General features: G+C 35.5%; 1 protein-coding gene across 1 annotated transcript in view; it reads right to left on the bottom strand.

Annotated features, from left to right (window-relative positions):
* RNGTT (RNA guanylyltransferase and 5'-phosphatase) overlaps positions 1–20600 on the bottom strand; it is a 171081-nt gene that overhangs the window by 122745 nt on the left and 27736 nt on the right. The window contains exon 9 of the mRNA XM_074538269.1: positions 5973–6108. Within this exon, the coding sequence (XP_074394370.1) occupies positions 5973–6108 (136 nt within the window). The remainder of the gene's footprint in view (positions 1–5972; positions 6109–20600) is intronic.

Genomic DNA, 20600 nt, shown 5'->3' with positions numbered 1-20600 from the left:
GTATCGCAGCCACTCTCTGCACCACATGAAGCCAGTTAACATTCAATATGTACCATCAAATCAGACTGAAAACAGGCCAGGTGGGGAAAGAACATTATTGATCAACATCCAAACACAAGTGTGTTTCCTGAACTTAATGGTATAGGCAAAAAATACAGACTCCTTACATGGTGGTGCTACATCTGTAACTCAGGCTTCCTACAACAGGAATTAGACATAGTATATAAAATTTGATCAATCAGCAAATGAAGACTGAAAATGGTAACAACCAACCACTGGAAGATGTTTTCCAGAGACAACTCTGAAATAACCACTTCTCAAATGCAATCCATCTTCTTCCTACCTCCCTCCCCTACCTGATTCTTGGCTAATAAGTGGTATCAGCTACAGATTTTTTTTTTTTTAATTAAAGTTAAAATTAAAATTCCAAATTCACGCAAACAACATAAAACAACTGAAAAACATGACAACAGTTCACCATGACATGATGAAAGCAAAATCAGCAGTTCAAGAATTATTCCAAAAAAAGAACATTACATCAACTCTATTTTTGTTTAGTTAATGTCTTGCTATTTTTATGTCTTACAACCTTTTCTCTCAGAATCCATGGATGCTACAAAATAAACCCAAAAAAGTCTGATTGACTTATGTAAGATTAATTTTCAGTCTGTACAACAATAACAAGATTCTTGAATTATACCTAGCATCTCACAACAACTTGCTTTGAAAAAAACCAAGCAGTTCAGTTGTAAAAACATAGATTTGGTTTAAAGCAAACAAAGCTTGAAGCACTGAAAACTGAACTAGAAGACATGAACATGTTGTTCCCAAAAACCACTGCGAAATCTAAATTACTTACTTAGTATTTTGGAATTTCTTCCTCTGTGAACACAACACTGAGATGGAGACTGGGATTTCAAAGCTATGTGCAGCATCCACAGTTGTTGTGAATGATTCCCTGAGTTGACCTTACACATCATTCCACATAACTACTTTTTTAAAATTAAAAAAACATGAATCCAATGAGTGGAAACTATTCCTTTGTAATATTACAATATCTTCTCTCTAAAAATTTAGTCACAGGCACTGTCAAATAGCTTGTGCAAAAAAGGTCTGCATGGAAGTGATGTAACAAAATGCCATTCTGCTAGTGTCCAGTATTTAGGCAGGGCACTGGTGATCTCTCAAAGGAACAGCAGACACAATGCTGCAATGCCTTCTTTGACAATAAATGATATAACTAACTACAAGAACAGATGGGTACAACTCAAGAGACAGAAGGCATGATATGCAAACTTGGAAGAAAGTGTAAAGATATCATGCAAGGGGGAAAAAAGCCCCAGGATAAAAAACCCCACCTGAAATTCCTGATAGTAATCAGGTGAAACAAATAAAGTAACGGGGAACAAAAGAATGACGTTGTTTTTCATTAACTCTCAGCTGAACTGGCAGGTGAAACAACTTTTTTGAAACACATTTAATTGAGCACATACTTAGGGTTTAAGGCCTCACTTTCTCCGTATGCATATTCAGAACCTCAGCTTTGATGCAAAGCTAGCATTTGTATGCAAAACCCTGAAAACATTTCAATGCCTGATATTACAAGATTTTATGCCTAATTTTAAAAATACGAATCTCTGCATATTCAGTCTAAGAAGGATTAAAAAATACAAAAAAGAGGACCAAGAACTGTTTTTAAACATCCTTTGAAGTGTTTATTTTTAACTTTTTCTCTACTTCAGACATGTATACATTTTTATTCTATTACTGATCAAACAAGCCTTTTTCCTCATCCCCTCCCTTCTTTTATTCTTCCCCTGCCTCCTGTTCTCTTTGACATCCTGACTGAAATCCCAGCTACCAGAGCAAAAAACAATAGCACAATATGCCTTAGAAGATGAGATGACAAATTCCTGCACTGCTCATCTCCATCATGACAACAACATTGCCTGCTCCATTAGTTACGCCAATACAACTGTCATAAGGCAAAAGCTGCAAAGTGAGCATGGGAATGGTTCCGATTAGAAATGCTCTAACACATCATTATTTTACAATCTGATTTCAGAATCTTCCCTGAAATTATCAGAATTGAAAAAACACACCAGGGAATAGACCCCAGAGACAACTTCAGAGAAGATGGGAAAATGTAGTATTTGTGAAATGACCACAATTAAACTCACTCATTCTGACCTGAGTAATAACCTGGTACTATAAGACTATATTTAAGCCAATTTTTAGATAACTAAAAACTTAAATCCAAACCCTCTCACATGACATGCTAATATAACATAACATTATCCTTAAGGCACACCTGCATCCACACAGCTCCTTCTACAGACTCCATGCAGATTTACAGCCAGTTTTGTGCATTTGAAAGCTACCTCTGCTATTACCACTTGTCCATTAGCTGCTGGTTGAGGTATCCACTTAACCCATGGGCCTGAAGAACAAGGACTGGTGCTCAATTAATGCAACATAATCTGGCAACACTGTGCTGGTGTCATTCTCCTCAATCCTGTGGTGTTGCAAAGCACAGTTGTACAGTATATTGGACCTGAAACAGTGCTAAGAGCTTTTTGCAGGACAAGTACCAGAAGAACAATGCTGGAGTGAGAGCTCATGGGATTTTTTTTCCCTGAATCACATCTCTAGAGTAACATAGACTTAAAATAATCCAAAATTCAATCAAAAAGCAAAGGATCCAATTTTACCAGCCACTTGCAGAATGTATTTTTTTGTTGACATAGAGTATGGAATCAAATCTAATAATATATCTGTTTTCCCTTTTTCTCCTGAGCCTTTTCTTAATCCTTTATCCATTTACCTTTAACACAATTCTAGTCACTGCTGAATTTCACGAATGAAAACAGTTTTTGTGTCTTGCCTTTTTTCTTAAGTCTATTTTGCATAAATCTATTTTGTGCCAGCTTTCACAAACTCAAAAATATTTAAGTTCTGCAATTTCTGAGACAGCTTACAAATAGATAAGGTGTCTCCTGACATAAAAACATAAATGCATCTTTATCTCACTCTCCATTTACGGAGTTCCTGGCCCTCTTAAGTCTTGAAGTGTAAACAGAATTTTATATAAAAATTAAAGTTTTTAAAATTATATTAAAACTGTAAAAGTTACTTCAAGCCTAAGGATGACTCTGCATTTTCTACTCAACTGTTCCAAAGCTAAGCAGAATGCCAAGAAAGCTCCTGAAAATAGCTATTTAGCTTTTTTGCATGACAGCCGAAACATTTGAACAAAACTCTGTGCATTCCCTCAGATAGCACTATGGATGCAAAACACTTGGCTTCTAAAGGAATAAGTCATACTAGTCACCTGTATGTGAAATTTAAATTAGCTTTAATGAGCTTTGCAGAAAACTTTCTTCCATGACTGAACAATTGCAACTGAAAAGCTGGAGATGAGCACAGAGTGGGGCAGATCTGTCATCACCCAAGACGTCACTGATCACATAAAAACTGTTTGCAAGTAATTTCAGCCCAAAATGAACCACAAATGCATCTGAAATTCTCAAAGACAACCACATGAAAGGCTTACACCAGAGGCCTTAAAGCAAGTTAAAAGATCCCTGAATGCATGGAAATTGCCTTTATGAAAGTTTCATGTATACTGTCATTTTAAATAATGTTAGGGAGATATTAACCTTTTGTATTCTTAAAACCAGTAGCATTTTGCTCCATGGCACTGATATTTCTGTTTTCTGTTTCCCCTTTTCTCATATTTTTAAGAATATTCTAAAGCAAAACCAATTGGACCACCTTAATCTATACTTTCATTCCCTGAAAGAGAGAAAGCTACTTCAAGGACAGGAAGTATGAACTACTTGAGCCTGTAATTAAAGAATTCTTTTCAACAGCCCTTCAAGCACTAATTAGCAAAACATGTTAAGCGAAAAAGCCAACTTCTTCCCATGGATTTAAAAAATAAAATAAAATCAATCATGCATATATCTAGAATAAAGGATCATTCATGGAAATTTTCATTTGGCATCAACATTAGACAAATATTCAATTACAAAGCTAAGTTCTTCTGATGCTTCAAATAATAGGCAAGTCTTATCCTCAAACCTGTTAAAGGAATTTCAGTTGAAAAAGAAAAAACTCCAGCAGCATCTTTTTATTTAACTGACCATACCGAAACAAATTTAGAAATTTGTACTATGAAAAGTATTTATCCATTGAAAGGCTTTAGTTCTATCTCAGGGCACTTCATTCAATCAGTACTTGTTCATTTCATGTCACTTTGCTTTTCACTTTATTAAAAAATAATGTAGGAGGAAGAAAAAAACACACTAAAGATTGATTTTATTCCAATAAAGTGAAACACCAAAATGCACTATTAACAGTCAAACTTTTAGAGCACCACAAATTAAGCAAAGTTATAGTTCATGTCCTGGGTACCTGAGAGAACTTCAATCATTCTTAAGAGACTTAAACTATAAACCTGGGGAACACAACACACCAGATCAGAGACCCTCTTCCATGCCCCACAGCTACATTATGCACTTATCTCAATATCCCTGTGTTCCACCATATACATATCAACCACCTTCACTCAAACATCTGTTTGAAATAAAGGGAATAATTCAATAAACAAATGAAAGAGCAGCCATGTCCCTCAAGAACACCTAGGACTGTACCATATGGACACTAGCAAGCCATTACTTTCTCAAGAGCCTTAGAAGTAGCAGGGGGAAAAACCAGCAATACCAGGCTTTTTATCTCAAAAGCGTGGAACCTAATGTATGCCATCAAGAATAATATGTATATCATTCAGAAGCTGCCTGGCTGAAGAGGCTCCTTCCAGACACGACAGCTTGTGCAACCACTTCTGAGCTGACAGCATGGCATTTCTTGCATTATGCTCTCAATTTTTCAATGAAGCAGAGGTGGTGGAAAAGATTCCATTATCTGCTTCTCTGTCCCTAAGACAGCACATCGTTCCTTGCAGTAATTATCCTTGCAGACTCAATTTACACACGCTTCACATGTAAATGTGTGCTCAGTAAGACACATCATTCACAGAAGTGACATTTCAAGTAGAATACTGACAACAAGAGCCTGGGAAAGGAAGGAAAGTTAATAAAGACAATATGGCTGAAAAGTGCAATAGGCTTCAGAGGATCAATATGGAAGCTATCTCAGGTACAAAAATACTTCATCAAGCAGGAGTTACAGCAATGGAGAGTCTCCAATACTACTGAAACTGCATAAAAGGAAACTGCATTGATCTATTAGTGTAAGAGCTAGTGAAATTCTCTCAGTTATGTGAAATGGGACAATCAAGAAATAAATAATTTCTTCTTGTGGCTACAGTTGTGAAAAGTTTGCCACCAGCTCAGCCTTCAAATACACAAATCTATATGTTTTACAGCTTGGTCTACAAGTGGCTCAAAAAGTTCATTAGCAAGTTTACACAATTTAAATTAGCATAGCAACTTAGAAATGTTTTAGCCTTAAACAAATACAACTAAGCCATTTCTAAATCATTCAAAAATTCAGATCAGCTGAAAATAAAGGTGACAGAAACAGAGACATCAATTCACAAAAGTGCATCAAAATATCATGAAAATTTTATCAAATTTTAGAAGTATTTCCATAAGCTGTGTAAAATTGACCATGTTTACTATTTCAAAATATAAAGCTGTAGGAAGAGATAAGTTCTGCAATAATTTTTTAGATTTTTCTTCAAGGCTTTTCTCATATTCAGAGAATGTCATCTCAATACCCTGGTTTATTTCAAAGACAAACAGCTCCCCCCAGAGCAGTCATCAGTCCTATTCCGAAGGTAAGTAATTTCTTACAAAATGCAAGTCCCACATTCAGCCAGTGACCGAACTTATATTCCTCCTGAAAGCCTATGATTCACCAATCCAGGCCTAAAAACTTGGCCCCGTTTATAAACAAAAGCAAACATCACTGAAATAGTTACAGTAATTATACAGTATGCTCCTTACCCCGTCTAGAAGAGTGTTTGTTAGATGTGAGCGAAGATCTTTACGAAACGGAAACTCCAGGTTGGATACATGAAAAATGGAGTTGTCTCTATCGATCATATAAACTTCATTCTTGCCATCAATCAGCATCATATACCTGCAAAGGCAGTGTTAAGATATTATAATTATAGGTAAATCCTCAAAATCTCTATTATTTTGTTTTATATTAAGTGTTTAAAAAAGTAATCATGAGAGATATTATTTTAAAAAATATTTTCAAAGCATTTTTTTACATTTGAAAGTTTAAACCTGTAAACTAACCAAAGGGATATCTCAGACCATATGATGCTGTTCTCAGCAGCAATAAAAAATGGGAGAAGGAGGAGGAAAGAGGGGACATTTGGATTTATGGTGTTTTTCTTCCCAAGTCACTGTTGTGCACCATGAAGTCCACCTTTCCTGGAAATGGCTAAACATATGCCTGCCAATGGGAACTAGTAAAATTCCTTATTTTTCCTTATATTTATCTCAACCCCTAATCTTTCTCACTTCGACCCTTCTGATTCTCTCCCCTATCCTGCTACAGGATGTGTGAGCTTAGTTGCTACAGGATTTAAACCAGGCCACACCTTAGACCTTCCTTTCACAAGGACAAACACTGCAGAATTGGGCTGCAATTCTTCAACTGAGTCCATGTAACAGGCCTCTTAAAGCCCACAGAGAATTTTCATGGGCATTCTGTATGGAAACAAAGTTTTTGTTAAGCATACCTCTCTGCATGCCATCTTCCTTCAAACTAGATGATCTGGGTGGTCCCTTCCAATCCAAATCATTCTATGATCCTATGATTTCTATGATTCTGTATCTTACTTCAGAGAGATGCTGAGAAGCAGCATATGCTGACTTTGAAGACAGAAAAAAAATCTCATCTCAGGACAGTGAATTACTCTCATGTAAACCCATCTGTCTGGGTCTCATAGTAATGTATCTCTCTAACTTAGAATCTGAACAAGTTCTCTGCTTGAGAAAGACATTAAACTGATCCAGATATGTCTTATTTTGAATTTTTTTTCGAGGTTTTTTTAGTTGAATGGCTGAAAACTCCTCTACTCTCTCAATTTAATAAACTATTGAAATAAAACTCTGAATATGGTCCAAACAACAGAATTTATCAAAATTCTAATTACTATCAACATAAAATGGAAAAAAATTGGTCAAGGATGGACTGAAAAATAGAAGCATTCTATGAGCAGCTAATAATTGAAAACGGGCAAGAAGCAAGAGATAAGCAAGGTTTTAGTGAAACTGAATTTATAAATTAATGAGGGATTTGAGCTGGTTGGTTGGTTGGTTGAGGTTTTTTGTTTGCTTGTTTCACTCAAAAAGCTTAAGTTCATGTGCTTAATGTCAGGTTTAAAGTTTTATCCAGATGACACTACAATCATTCATGGAGAAATCTTGTGGACTTCTGAACAGCACATTTCTGAATATTATTTCGATGTACCATGGCCATTTATACTTTAAGAAGTTAATTAAGGTATTAGGAGATAAGCACTTACACCAGAATAGAGAACACGCCTCTGGGCAACACCACAAAGGCAAAGAAAGAGCGATGATTTCTCAAACACATTCACTAGAGATAGAACACAGGAACTCAACTGCCACACATTGCACTGCCCACTGTGAACACTACTTGCTATTACAGCTGTACATTTATTACTAATTACCTCTATTGTGTGAGCACCCAAAAGCTCCAATTAGTAACCAGGCCCCATTGTTTTAGATTCTGGGCAAGTACACAAGATGTCATGGTCATCAGATGGCTCAGTCCCAATGTAAAACCAGACAAGTGAATAAAATAAGAAAGGCAGGGCAGCAATAAGAGCAATAACATAACTGCTCATTCACCTCTGAAAACGATACATGGAAGTAGAGGATCATATTTGAGCTACAAACATCATCTCTCAAAACTGTCAGAGCAATCTCTACAAACCAAGAAATTCTGACAAATAGAGGGTCATGATGTCCATGCAGATTAATCTCACAAGCAGATAAAATATCCAGTCATAGAAATGGTAAAATCTAAAGTTTCATTAGAAGCTACTTTTCATTCACTTCTGATCCTGAGGCAAGGCCTGTTATTAATTCTAACTGGACAATATTATTAACACAATAATTCAGGAAATAGGATGAAAATTTCATTTGCAGAGTGACAGTTCTTGGCATTAGACAAACAGATCTCCAAACCACCTACCAGAGTATTAATAACTTTAATTTTTAAACTTTAAAAACCATGAACCATCAAATAAAGTTTTCTCTTCAGAAATCAATTATTTTTAGCATACTCAAATAAAGGCAACTGTATCAAAGGCTCATTTGCCTCCTCCAATATCCTGTATCATGCAGTCCACATCAGTTGGGCCCCAAACAAGCTAAAAGAATTATTTTATTAGGCTTCTATTTTCAGTTAAATTTGTTTTGTGGCGGTGGTAAGTTTTTGGTTTTTACTCAATTTTGAAGCTGACATGAGCTACACTGAAAATCCTAAGTTAAAAAAAGAGGTTTCTCCTTTATATGCATTTCATTAAATTTGAAAGTGCATTTCAGGAAGATGTTACTTAATGCATAAAATAAGGTAAATTACTTGGTGTCCATCAATATATAGTCACTGAGATTAAGGAACAAGAACAGAACAGCATTTCCCAATCTCCAAATCCAACATTGTACCCACCGGAACACGTGGCCTCTGCCTTCTTTTCCATATTATTATGATTCACAAAACTGGATTTGAAAATACTCCCCCAACACAGCACCTCACTACACATGGTGTAGTGCTTGCCAAAATATATTTACCACAAAATTGATTGCCTGTGTATTCACAGAAGTTTTGCTTCCGACTTCAATTTTGTGATGTGCTTTATTTATGTTTAACTTTCTCTCAGCCAAAATGACAGCAACCATCTCAGCAGTAAGCTTACATATGTTAATTCTGTGCTTTATAGGGGTTTTAAAACCTTAAGAATAATATAAAAATACAACAACGGCTTCCTCAAACATTAAGATCCTATCTTCTGAGCTTGAGTTCAACACACAAGTAATTTTCTGAGAAAAAAATCTACAAGTAGCAAATGGATTAGAAATATTGTTTCAAAGGAAGCTTAAAAATTCAGCTCCTCTAGGAGCTTTCTTAGCCCTGCAGTATTTCTTTAGACAGGCTGTATCAAAGAAGATTATTCATTTTGACACAGTGCTGCCATTGCTGCTTTTTTTTCATTTTACTTTTTAAATATGCCTGTGTCTGTATTATCACATTAAAGAATGCAAAATAGAAGAAATTCCATCATCAACTCTAAGCACGAAATACACGGCAGCTCTCCATTCCGAAGGGAGTTCATTATACAGCCTGGAATTCAGCCTTGTGCAAGTGCTGCCCTCCCACACAAATAAGCATTACCCAAATCTGAATAGCAATTAGCATCTCTAATATGCTCACTGACGCAGAGGTAACAATGAAATCCTGCTACAGATATGATTTTCAATTCCTTAATTTCCTTTTATGATTGGCAACATTTCAAAACCACAAGCATGTCACCACTCTAGATGAGGCCAAGTCACACAAGTGCTTTACATTGGACCCTGCCTCTCCCTCCTGGCAAGAAAGCATCAACTTCTGGCCAGATGCATCAAACACTGAGGAAAAGGCCAAGAGAATGAAAATTAATTGCTGCCCTTGCAATTGCACTGACAGTAGGAGATCATCTATCTGTGTCACTAAGCGGCTGCAGTTCCATGTCCTGACCTGAATCCAGACTGTGCTGGATTCAGTGTAACTTTAAATTAGAATTGAAGCTGGCCTGCGGCACATGGAGCAAAAACCCTAAATCCCAACAAATGGAGAAGGCTCACTTGCTTCTATGAATTGCTGCTGGCAATTGTTACTGCTTTAGAAGATGTCTCCTCTAGGATGACAAAGCCTGGATACAGGGACACTAACACAGGAACTTACAAGAAGACTTACAGTATTATTTTCAATGTGTAAACAAAAGGAAACAATGTCTTTTTAATCAGCACACTGACAGTTCCATCACAAACACCTTCTCCAAAGATACACATGTGTTGTCATTTACATGAATACACAACACACCAGCCAGCAAGAGACATTGCTTTCTCCACGCAGAAGCTGAAGCAGAATTACGTATTCAACAGTCTAAATTCAAAATAATTTTTTAAAAAACACACACACAGACCTTTGGAAGTTAGTCTGCTCTGACTGCACCAACACTTTGTATTTCTCTCGCTTATTTCTAGATTAAAGTATGCCATCAACAGTCTCCACAGTATTTTAAACCAAAAAATCCCTTAGATTGTGACTGACAGACATTTCCAATTAACAGCCTCCAGCTCCAATATTTCTCATTCATGACCTTGCATTTTCTACTACTAAATATCCTTCCAGTTTTATTATTCTACTCCTCAGTGAATTCAGTGGCTGATCTCCCTCATTTGTTTATCAGAACATACTTGGGTTGTGCTTCAAAGTACTAAATGATACAAGAAAATTAATATTCAGATCTCTACTTGTGTCTTTTTATGCATTTTCTTTCAAAACTATCCATTGCCATTTTCTTTCAATCTATTCTTTACCTATCTTAGAATTCTAGCAATCTTCTTAGCCTCATTTTCTCTAATAAAGGGCAATTTCATCAAAGTCCAGAAGCATGAGATATACCAGTCTTTCTAGGTCAAAACCACAATTTTTCCCTTATACGAACTCCTACCAAAATGGCTGAACTCAGAGGAAATCCCATTCCTCATCTATACTGCAGACTGTGTTCCTCAGTCAAAGTAATTCTGGGTAATTCTATTAACTACTGCCCTTAGGGCAACCAAATCTGTCATTTAATAAAGAGAAAACCTGCATTTTTTATCTATTTTTACTTCTCATTTCAATAATAATTATTTAAATGTTAAGCAAAGCCTTAGCATGATTGATCCAAACTTAGCTTCTAAAATCAAGACCTTTTTTTTTCCCTCAGCATTAAAATACTGTTACTAGGCTCTTGCTTAGTACATAAATATATCTTGTATATCTCTTACTACACTCAGAAGCACCTGGATGTGTCACCTGTTGAAATGCTCCACCAATTCTCCACCCAAATAAGAGGGTAGAATTCAGCTTCTGGTTAACTTCCACAATTGTAAGGTGTCTCCATGGGGTGAAATGACCAACTCCCTGTGCTTCAAAACTGTCTTGGTTAAACTCTTACTATGGAGGTCAAGGCACTCAGCTTGCATTAGATGTTCAAGTGTGCTCACCATGACAACTCTGATCAGGCATCTCCAGCAGGTCAGGTTCAGCAGTAACTCAGAAGTTTTCTTTAAAAATCCTGTAGGGATTTTTTTAAAAAAATCTGAACTCTGTAAAAATTTTTTTATCTTTCAGTTATTTGGAAAATAAAATGTTATTCCTCATATTTTATCTTGCATCTTTCCTAAACAAAATGAATGCTTTCCTATATTTATGTTATAATCAAGAAAGTTGTCCTAGTTCATCTGCTACATCATCTAATTTCATGAGAAGTCAGAAGATTTCCAACAACCAGCTTAATATTCTGAATAATTAGTTCAAGATACTACTGCCCTGACTCAATGCTAGTACAGAAAAAAACCCAAAACTTTCTTGTCTTATTGATCACCTCATATATCACAATGGAAGGGCTATGCTTGACTTTGATATTCATAGCATCATTTCAGGTGGAAAAGATTTTTAGGACATTTGAATCCAAATGTAAGCCTAACACTGCCAAGTCCACCACTAACCATGTCCCAAAGTGTCACATCTATATGTCTTCTAAATACCTCCAGGCATTGATGAATTGATCTTCACCAATCACCCTGCTTATCTGAGAACAAAGAATTTTATTTTCACAGGATTTGCTGAGGTGGTGTTCCAGATAACAAAGTAACCTTGTCAAGTCACCACTCTAAATTGAGACACCACACAGCTTATACAGCTTTTCAGTCTCCATAATTTTTACTATTCATCAGTCTCCTCCATAGTTACCACACTCAGCATCAAAACCTTCTTCTTGCCTGCCACCACTCTCCTTTAAACTCTGAATGCAAGTTTCCCTTTTCATTTGTTTCCCTTGACAATGCAAGGTCTAGAGCAGTTATTTTGTGACTGTTATTGCCCTGAACATCATCAAAAGTGAGTGAATCTGCAGATGATATTTACTATAAAAATATTCAATATGCCCAAAACTACAGCAACAAACACTGCAAGTTTTGATATCCAAAGGGTACCACGGCCAGGAGGAGGAGAGATGTGACCACACTTCCCCACCTTACAAGGTTCTAAATTAAGTGTCAGCAGAAAAAGCTCATATAGCAGCTACTTTTTAGGGTTCAGTGAGAGCACAGAACAGCAGCTGCAGCCAAATAAGCAAACAAACAAAACAGCAAACAAATAATTAGATCAAATAACAAACAGGATAGTGAAAAATATAGAAATAATGCTGCATGACTATACAACTTTATGGTATCCTCTCACCTGGGGAAGTTTTTTAATAAAGGAGACAACACTAAGGCAACACTAAGGACCATGGAAAAATGTATAGGAATTGTGGAAACAACTATAATTTCCCCTGATAAAGTATTGCAGTTGAGACTGAGCTCAAACTTTAGCTTTTCCTGTTTTATAAATCAAAGATAAAGATACTTTAATTAATTTAACAGATGGCAAATTCAAAACCAGTGTAAAACTACATTTTCTATCTAAAGTATTATTAGACTGTGAAACTGCTGGTAAAATGAAGAATTTAGCTACGTTTAAAAAGCCTATCCAGTTACAGTGTTTTTCTTGTCTGTCTTCCAGGGTTTTAATTAAGTTAGAGTGCAGTGGGGGTTTTGTTTCTTTATTTTTAGAAGGATATTAAACTTTATGGGTTAAATTTAAAGTTGTCTTGTAATCATTATTTACAAGGTAAATAACAAAAAGTAAATTAAACTACAACTACTACATATTGAGGAGCTCCTATAGTGCATTGTGACATGATTTGTCTGATGTAAAATAAAAGAATTGTTAACAAGCTAGAAAAGATATTACCCAGTAACAACCTTTATACTAACAGAATAATTTTAAATATTAGATTATCTTTGTTTCACCCAAATTTTCATGATACTAAGTGCATTTCTCAATTACTGATAGGAACACTGTTGAAAAACAACTGCATAGTATAATGTTCTGATTACTTTTGTTTTAAAGCTGCAAGATTAATGGAACAAACTGTATCTCCAGCTTGACAGAACTCTTGAAGTGTTTCATATTTTTTGCTGTTGCTGTTGTTGTTATTATTATTATCTTCATTATTTATTGCAGATAGATTTTCAAGTTTGCTTGATCTTCTTTGGCTCCATACCTCTCCACAAACCTTTGTCTGAAAATATCTTGGAGGTTTAAGGAAAAATTCATGCCTGAAGCAACAGGCTAAAAATATATATATATGAAAGAATAACAAATTAATTTAGCATTAGATGACAAGTAGTTACATTGCTTCTTTCCCAAGCAAGTGAACCATAATGTCTCTCATGGAGGGCAGTTACAGGGCAGTCATGAAATGAGTAACACAGCTCTGAAAAAGGAGATCCCCTTAACCTGGAACTGATTTATCCCAGAGTGTGTTCTGGGTCAATTCCACCTGCATCACTGGCACAAGCCACAGCAGGAACACAACTGCCATTTGTGCTCACAGAGCAGATCAGCTCCAAGAGAAAGGGGATGCCCTAGATATCTCTTCACAAACTGAATGTCATTCTTCCCTGACGGAACATAAGCCGTTACGCTTCATGGATGTGTCTGTAATCCCCCCCAGGAGAACCAGCAGCCACAGAATGTACTGTTCCACTAAAAGTGGTCTGGGAGAAAGGAAAATAAAGAAATAAGCCAGTAATCACTGATACTGGTTGCTTGAAAAGCAGATATACATGCAGGCACACCCTTTATCTGGATCTTATTAGAACATTTCAGGACTACAGTTGAATACTCTAAGATCAGTATTCATAGCACAAGCTACATAATAAGTTAATGCATTTTAACGCATTAACTATTTATAAATAAACAAAAGAGCTTGCTTATAAGACAATCTGTCCAAATACTCAAATAGTTACATATGAATAATCAGTTAGGTAGCATTGTTCAAAGAGCCCAGAACTATGCCAATAAAACTTTGTGTGTCGAGCGGCTTCAGGCCTGCTTGTCTCCAGAACAGACTTCCTGTAAAGTATCTCATCAGAACTGCTCCTTAAACACTCAAGGAAGGGACACAAAACCCTTCTTTCAGAGCCACGACAGGGTTGTGAGCATATGTAAATGAGAAACCACAACCTAGAGTAAGAATGCTTTCTTTGGCCATTCAAGTAAATTTAGATCCACATGAGGGATAATGGGTTCTGCCACACTTTTATTTATTTTCTTCCTAGTAGTGATTTTTTATTTATTCATTCCTCTACATTGACTCAATGACTGTAAAAAGAATAATCAGGAGATGAAGAAGCAACAAAGTGATATGGATGTGCCTTAGTAATAAATACATAAACACACCATCACCAGCCCACCCCCTCCCCCCAAAAAAAACCAAACACAAAACCATACATTTTTTTATATCAAATTGTTCCATATATTAGTCCAACAGTTTATGACATTCTATGCTGCCTCATTTGACTTACAGTCTCCTAATCAAAAGAGATCTCTCCTGGTTCAAAATTAATAGTTAAATAAAATGAATGAGATATCTGAAAACAGCCACAAGTCCAGCTATGAAATCCTGACAGCTCCTCTTCTGCTGTCAAAGTCTGCTAGCCAAAGCCTAAACATGTCCATACTGGTCCATACTGCCTATACAGTAGGGAAAACAGGGGAAATGGACAACATGGCAAAAGGAGGAGATAATGAAGCCACCTTGTATTAGACCTTCCTTGCCCTGAACTAAATAGCTTTACCTAGAGACTGGGGACATGCTAAACAAACCAAAAGTGCCTTTATTCCAAACTCAATTTACAAAAGTTTTATTTTTACACTCTCAAATGAAAACTCAAGCAACCATACAATATTTATGGGTTCTCATGCTGTGAAAAACAGGCAAGTATTAGTCTTATAATCCTAAATTTACTGGTCAATCCAACTGTACAGGACAATTATTAAGATGCAGAGCGAGCAACAACTCACAGCTCCTGAATCTCCAACTCTCTAATGACAAACACACCATTCCTGCCTCCCCATCCCATCTCCTCTTCCTCTCCTACCTAAATGTAGAAAATAAAACCATGAATTAGGCATTTGCTTTTTAGAAAATTAAGAGGAATGCTGTAGAGTGGTTAACATCTATGAATTGCTCCTTTCAGCTATCATTAGAAAGGCATTTTATACATTTTAATCCTGAACCATTTATGTGATTTTTATATACTTTTGCAGAAGCTTCTGACATTATATTATCATTACATGCTTCAAAGTTAAACTGCAGGTTACTAACTACTAGTACTGTAGTTTATAACAGCTATTTATTTAGAGTTTTTAATCTTGATTGCAAGGGAGTAAAAGCTTTACTGCAGCCATTTCAATAACTTTCACAACATTAGTTTCCAGACAAAATACATACTATCTCCACTTAAATATATTATTCCAAGTAAAGTCAGTGAAATAAATTCCACATGGATTGCAGCCCTGCTCTCAACCAAAATTCTTCCATCTACTGAGGCAGATATATAGAACTAGTTCAAAATGAGTGAGCTTGTTTTCCTCTAAAGAACTGCTAAAATAATTATGAAGAAGGATCACAAAGGACAATGGCAAGTAAACAAAAACTGCATTTTTTTCCCCCATGATCTTAAAAACTTATAAAAACACAGTGTGGTGATTGGAAGACTGGACTAAGAACAGTCACTTCAATCTTTAAAGAAAGGTTTTTTAAGTAAGGTTCCAAATCTCTTCTTTAAGTGTCACCCCATTTTGATAATTTCATACAAATAATAATAGAAAAACCCTTACAACTACTTCTTTGAGCCCTTCAATGAAAATAATACAAATGTCTGAAGAATGGCTGTCCTATACACACAAGTGATGTGTAATTACCAGTTGAGGTTGTGCCCATTGCTGATAGTTATATAAGCACAATTGAATCAAGCTCATTTCATTTGGAATCAAATCACTTGGGTAAAGCCCAGTTGTTCACAAAACCTGTCACTCCTATAAAAAATCCATTTGGTCCTGAAAAGTCTATTCAGCACATGCCCAATGGTGGAATATTTCCATCCTTTAAAATTTCCCACCACTGAAACATGTCACAACCACAGAAAAAGGAATACCAGATAATGGTGCAAAACCAATTAATATTTAAGTCTATTTCTTAAGATAAGTGGGGAGAGGAAGAAGGAAAAGGAAGGTGTGGTTTAAAAGCAGCCAGATGATTCTTGTGTGAGTTCTTCACCCTGTTCCATATTAGGAGGCCAACATTCCTTCCTTACTCCAAGGCCACAAACATATATTAACTCTAAACACTACTCAATGACAAGACACTCAAAACACAATTTATAATAGTTCACCTTCTCAGTAGCTATCTGGGTCAGAAGGCAAAGTGCCCAGGGAGACAGTATTCGTACCTTGAGAAACATTATTTTACTCATAAATGCTTTGTTGTGATCAACAGCCAGCCCTTAACTTCCCTGCTAACACCATTTCTGAAGATGGCTGAAAATCTCAACACCTTACATTTTTGTCCCCCTCCTCTAAATAAGGGAAGAACGCACTATCAATTTTGCAAACTTCTATTTCAGGAACTTTCCACTACTAGGAAGAAAATTTCACATCCATGAGAATCTGGTCATGTAATTTGTACAATCTGAAAATTAATCTATGGCTTCTTTCTCATTTCCAATAGCCTCCTTCAAGTTCAACTCCACGTTAATATCTTTGCTCCCAGGAGCCAAGCTTTCCACTGCAAACCCAGGACACTCCACATCTGCTTTCATGACAATCTGGTCTCTTGTTCTTAATAATGAGTTCTCAAGTATATAGATTTGGGATTTAATTGGATTAGTACTACTCTCCAATCTTCTCTGTCCTCCTTCATTCTCATTATTATCTCAACTTTTTCTCCCCTCTCTCTGAGGGATAATAGTTTTTCCATGAGCCCATTCAAATATCTTTTCTTTAAGCCTTTACGGACAGGCAACCATTTTGCTTCCTTGCCACTTAATTTTGGCTAGTAGTTTTTACCTGCTAATTTCTAAAACAAACATTTTTCTCAATTTTCTCCCTTTTTTTTTTTAAAGAGTTGTTCCTTGGCAGTGATTATTTTTTCACTATTTACTCTGGACCAAATTACTTCTGGATAATTTCTCATATTAGGAATTTGCAATTTCAGAGTTATGCATATAAGCTTCATCTCATTGTGTAAAGAATCAAAGAGGAGGGAAAGAAAAATTATTGAGCCATGGAAATCAGAGAGAAACTTCAACCTTGTTTTCATGACATTTATAGAAAAGTCATCTTAAAATATACTGAGTAAATTTCCTTCAAGGGTCACAAATATGTTTCTGAAAAGGCTGCAACAAAAAAAGAAAAAAAAGACATTTTTTTCAATTTCTACAAAAAGCTGAATTTAAAAAAAAAGGAAGCTATCACAAGTTTGATAATATAGCAACTAAATAAAAATAATTATGTTCTCTATATATAGATATATTGATTTATTGATTGATACATTAAGATAAATCAAACTGATTAATAAACAATCAAAAAATGCCCATCAGTTTTATCATACAATTAAGCCTACATTTACTATTTTTATTTTGTATTATGATAACAACAAAAAGTTAATTACTTAGGCAACAGGACTTTCTTTTAATATAAATGTAATTTGCTAATCATGAAAGAAAAAACAACTTCAGAGATGTACCTATTTTGTTACAAACTCGTTAAACAACTAGCAGCAATCCTCAAAGAGCTGTTTTATTCTGCATCTACTTATTCATATTTAGATATCTTCAAACCATCAAATTTGCATGAAGATTTTTCAAATTTAATAGCCTTTGGCAAGAACTACCTGTTCTCATTTTTTAAAATAGCTGCCTTAACATAATCGAACAGCCATAGTATTATGATCACACTTATTATTTTTCACTAAAACTGCACGTGTACAGACGAGAAAAATAAAAAAGCTACTCACAGAAATGCAGGAGAATAACTTACTCCCCTTAATAGGTTCCATTTAGTGTAGGTCACATTTTGCCACCATAAAACCTAGTCCTGTTTGATTGTATTGATTTGAATTATTCCACAGCCATTTTTAAGCTTCTCATTATTCTTAGTGGTGGCAGTCTTTCTTCAGAACTGGTGTCTCATTACTTTACCCTGCCTGAACAGTCAGCTCCACTCATTAGAACAAGCATCTGCTACAAACAGCATTAATGAGATCCATATGAAGGGATACAACAAGCCATTACCCACCTGGCTAATCATTTTACAGTACAAAGCTGATAATGCAGAGTCATCCAGCAATGCCTTGAACATGCTGTTACAATTACCTTATCCAGACAGGAACTACCATTTTAGAACAGGGCGCTGCAAAATTGGATACATTTGTAAAGATGTATCTACTTTGTAGCTACTGTTAACATACAACATATATTTCATTTCAACAAAGCCAAAAGGCATGATTTCACTAGTGGGAAATTTGCCCTTTGGCTTTTGAATAGATTAGCATTAAAATTATTTATGAGACACCAATAGTTTGACTACTGTTCCAATAAATATTGAGAATTTACCAAACCAGTCAGAATAGCTGCAGAACTCATTGACTTTTATTTAAATAATAATAATTTAAAGCAATATAATTTTAGAGATGGTTTTCTTCAAAACAGCATGAGTTTGCATACAGCATTTACACACAACCAAGTAGCTGGCACAATGGAAATATTTCACCAAAGAGTGCCAATGCTAAATGAGCTTCACAGATCTTTCAATTTAAAGTCCATTTCTCTAAACCTAAGATACAAATACGCACATCTTTATACATTGGCATTTAGAAATATGAGGGGAGAAGTATTTGTTCACACTGTGTTTTTCCCTTTGGGACAAGCATACTCCAGAAGGAATGCTGGAGCAGAACCAGGAGGGTGCCCGGCTAATACTTATGCAGCAAGGGCCCTGGAAACCAGGCACAGAGAAAGCAAGACCACAGAGAAGGCGCAAACTCTTCAAACCACAACAGACTAGGCTAAGCAAGGCTAAGTCAAAAGATTTTGAACTCAGAACCCCAAGAGAGCAAAGGAGGATGAGTTTTACCCAAACCAAACTCACAAACATACAAAAATATGTAAGATACTACTCCAGTAAATCCCACAAGATATTTTATAGAATCACTATCAAATAATTTAACTAATCAATTTCACATTGTTAGACAACATTATTTGAGAAATAACGCCCTTTAATTTAGGGAAATACTTTCTCTTTTTCTAAAATTATGGATAGAAAAATACAACAACACTAGGAAACCAAAAAAGCATGCACAATTCTACCACTGGAAAAATGCCCCAAACAATGGGGAAAGGGGCAAAAAAAACCACCAACGACAAAAAACCAAAACCAACAGCTCTTAAAATAGAGGACGAGAGGTTCAGCTCGAATTGCAATCTAGAATTAGCAAATGTTTTTGAATAAAAGTAAAAGTAATTAGTGAAGTTACTGACATTGAATATCAGTTACAAGAATGTACCAAAAATGCTTCGAAAGTGAAACCTCTAGGAAAGACTGCTGCTGAAGAAATCAAATACAGGTAGTTAACAAATAGTGACATGTAAGAAATTTGGCTAATGTTGTTATTTTAGCTAAAATAAAACTTATTTCAGTGAGAAAGTATAAGAGAAAGTTACTAGTTATGCATCTGCTTTTCTTTAAATCCAACAAGGTCAACGAAAGAGCAGTGCTTTATAAGCAAAGAGAGAGAACAAAGCAACAAAAGAAAAAAAGCATGCAAGCCTAATAATATTCTCATAGGCAAGGTCTAGACTGGTGCATCTAAACCACTTTTAACAGAATAGCTTCAGAGATATTTGATGACAGGGGTTCCATCTCCAGATAATGGAAGCAGGGGATCCATAAATGGGTCTCCACTAACTGATGTCTTAATATTAAATTCAAGAAGGTCACGCCTGTAAACACAAGCTTTCAGAATAACTAATGAAAATCTGTTTAATTGCATATGGAGTCTGGATCACTGGAGAACAACTAAATAATTAGAAGAATGTCCAATGTAAAAATGATCATAATTTTTCATTGTTGATTAGGATACATATCATGCAAAGTGTACAAATGTCCAAATAATAGCTCAGATTTTCATCTTTAATCTCTCTTTCATATTACTTAAAGGTGAATTTCATTAACACTGGATCTCTGTAAACCCATTTTCTTCTCTGAATATACCTATCAGTCTGTGTATCGTCATAATCTATTACCAGTTATTATGTTTTGAAAAAAATTTAAAGAGCTATTTAGTTCCTTCAGTTTTGTTATTCCTCCATTCTACTTTCTCACCAGAGAAACTAAAAACTAAAAACAGAGGACAGAATATTCAAAATACTGAAAATTTCAACAAG

Source organism: Zonotrichia albicollis, chromosome 3, assembly GCF_047830755.1.
Source record: "Zonotrichia albicollis isolate bZonAlb1 chromosome 3, bZonAlb1.hap1, whole genome shotgun sequence".
NCBI lineage: Eukaryota > Metazoa > Chordata > Aves > Passeriformes > Passerellidae > Zonotrichia > Zonotrichia albicollis.
This window is presented reverse-complemented; position numbering and strand designations above follow the sequence as displayed.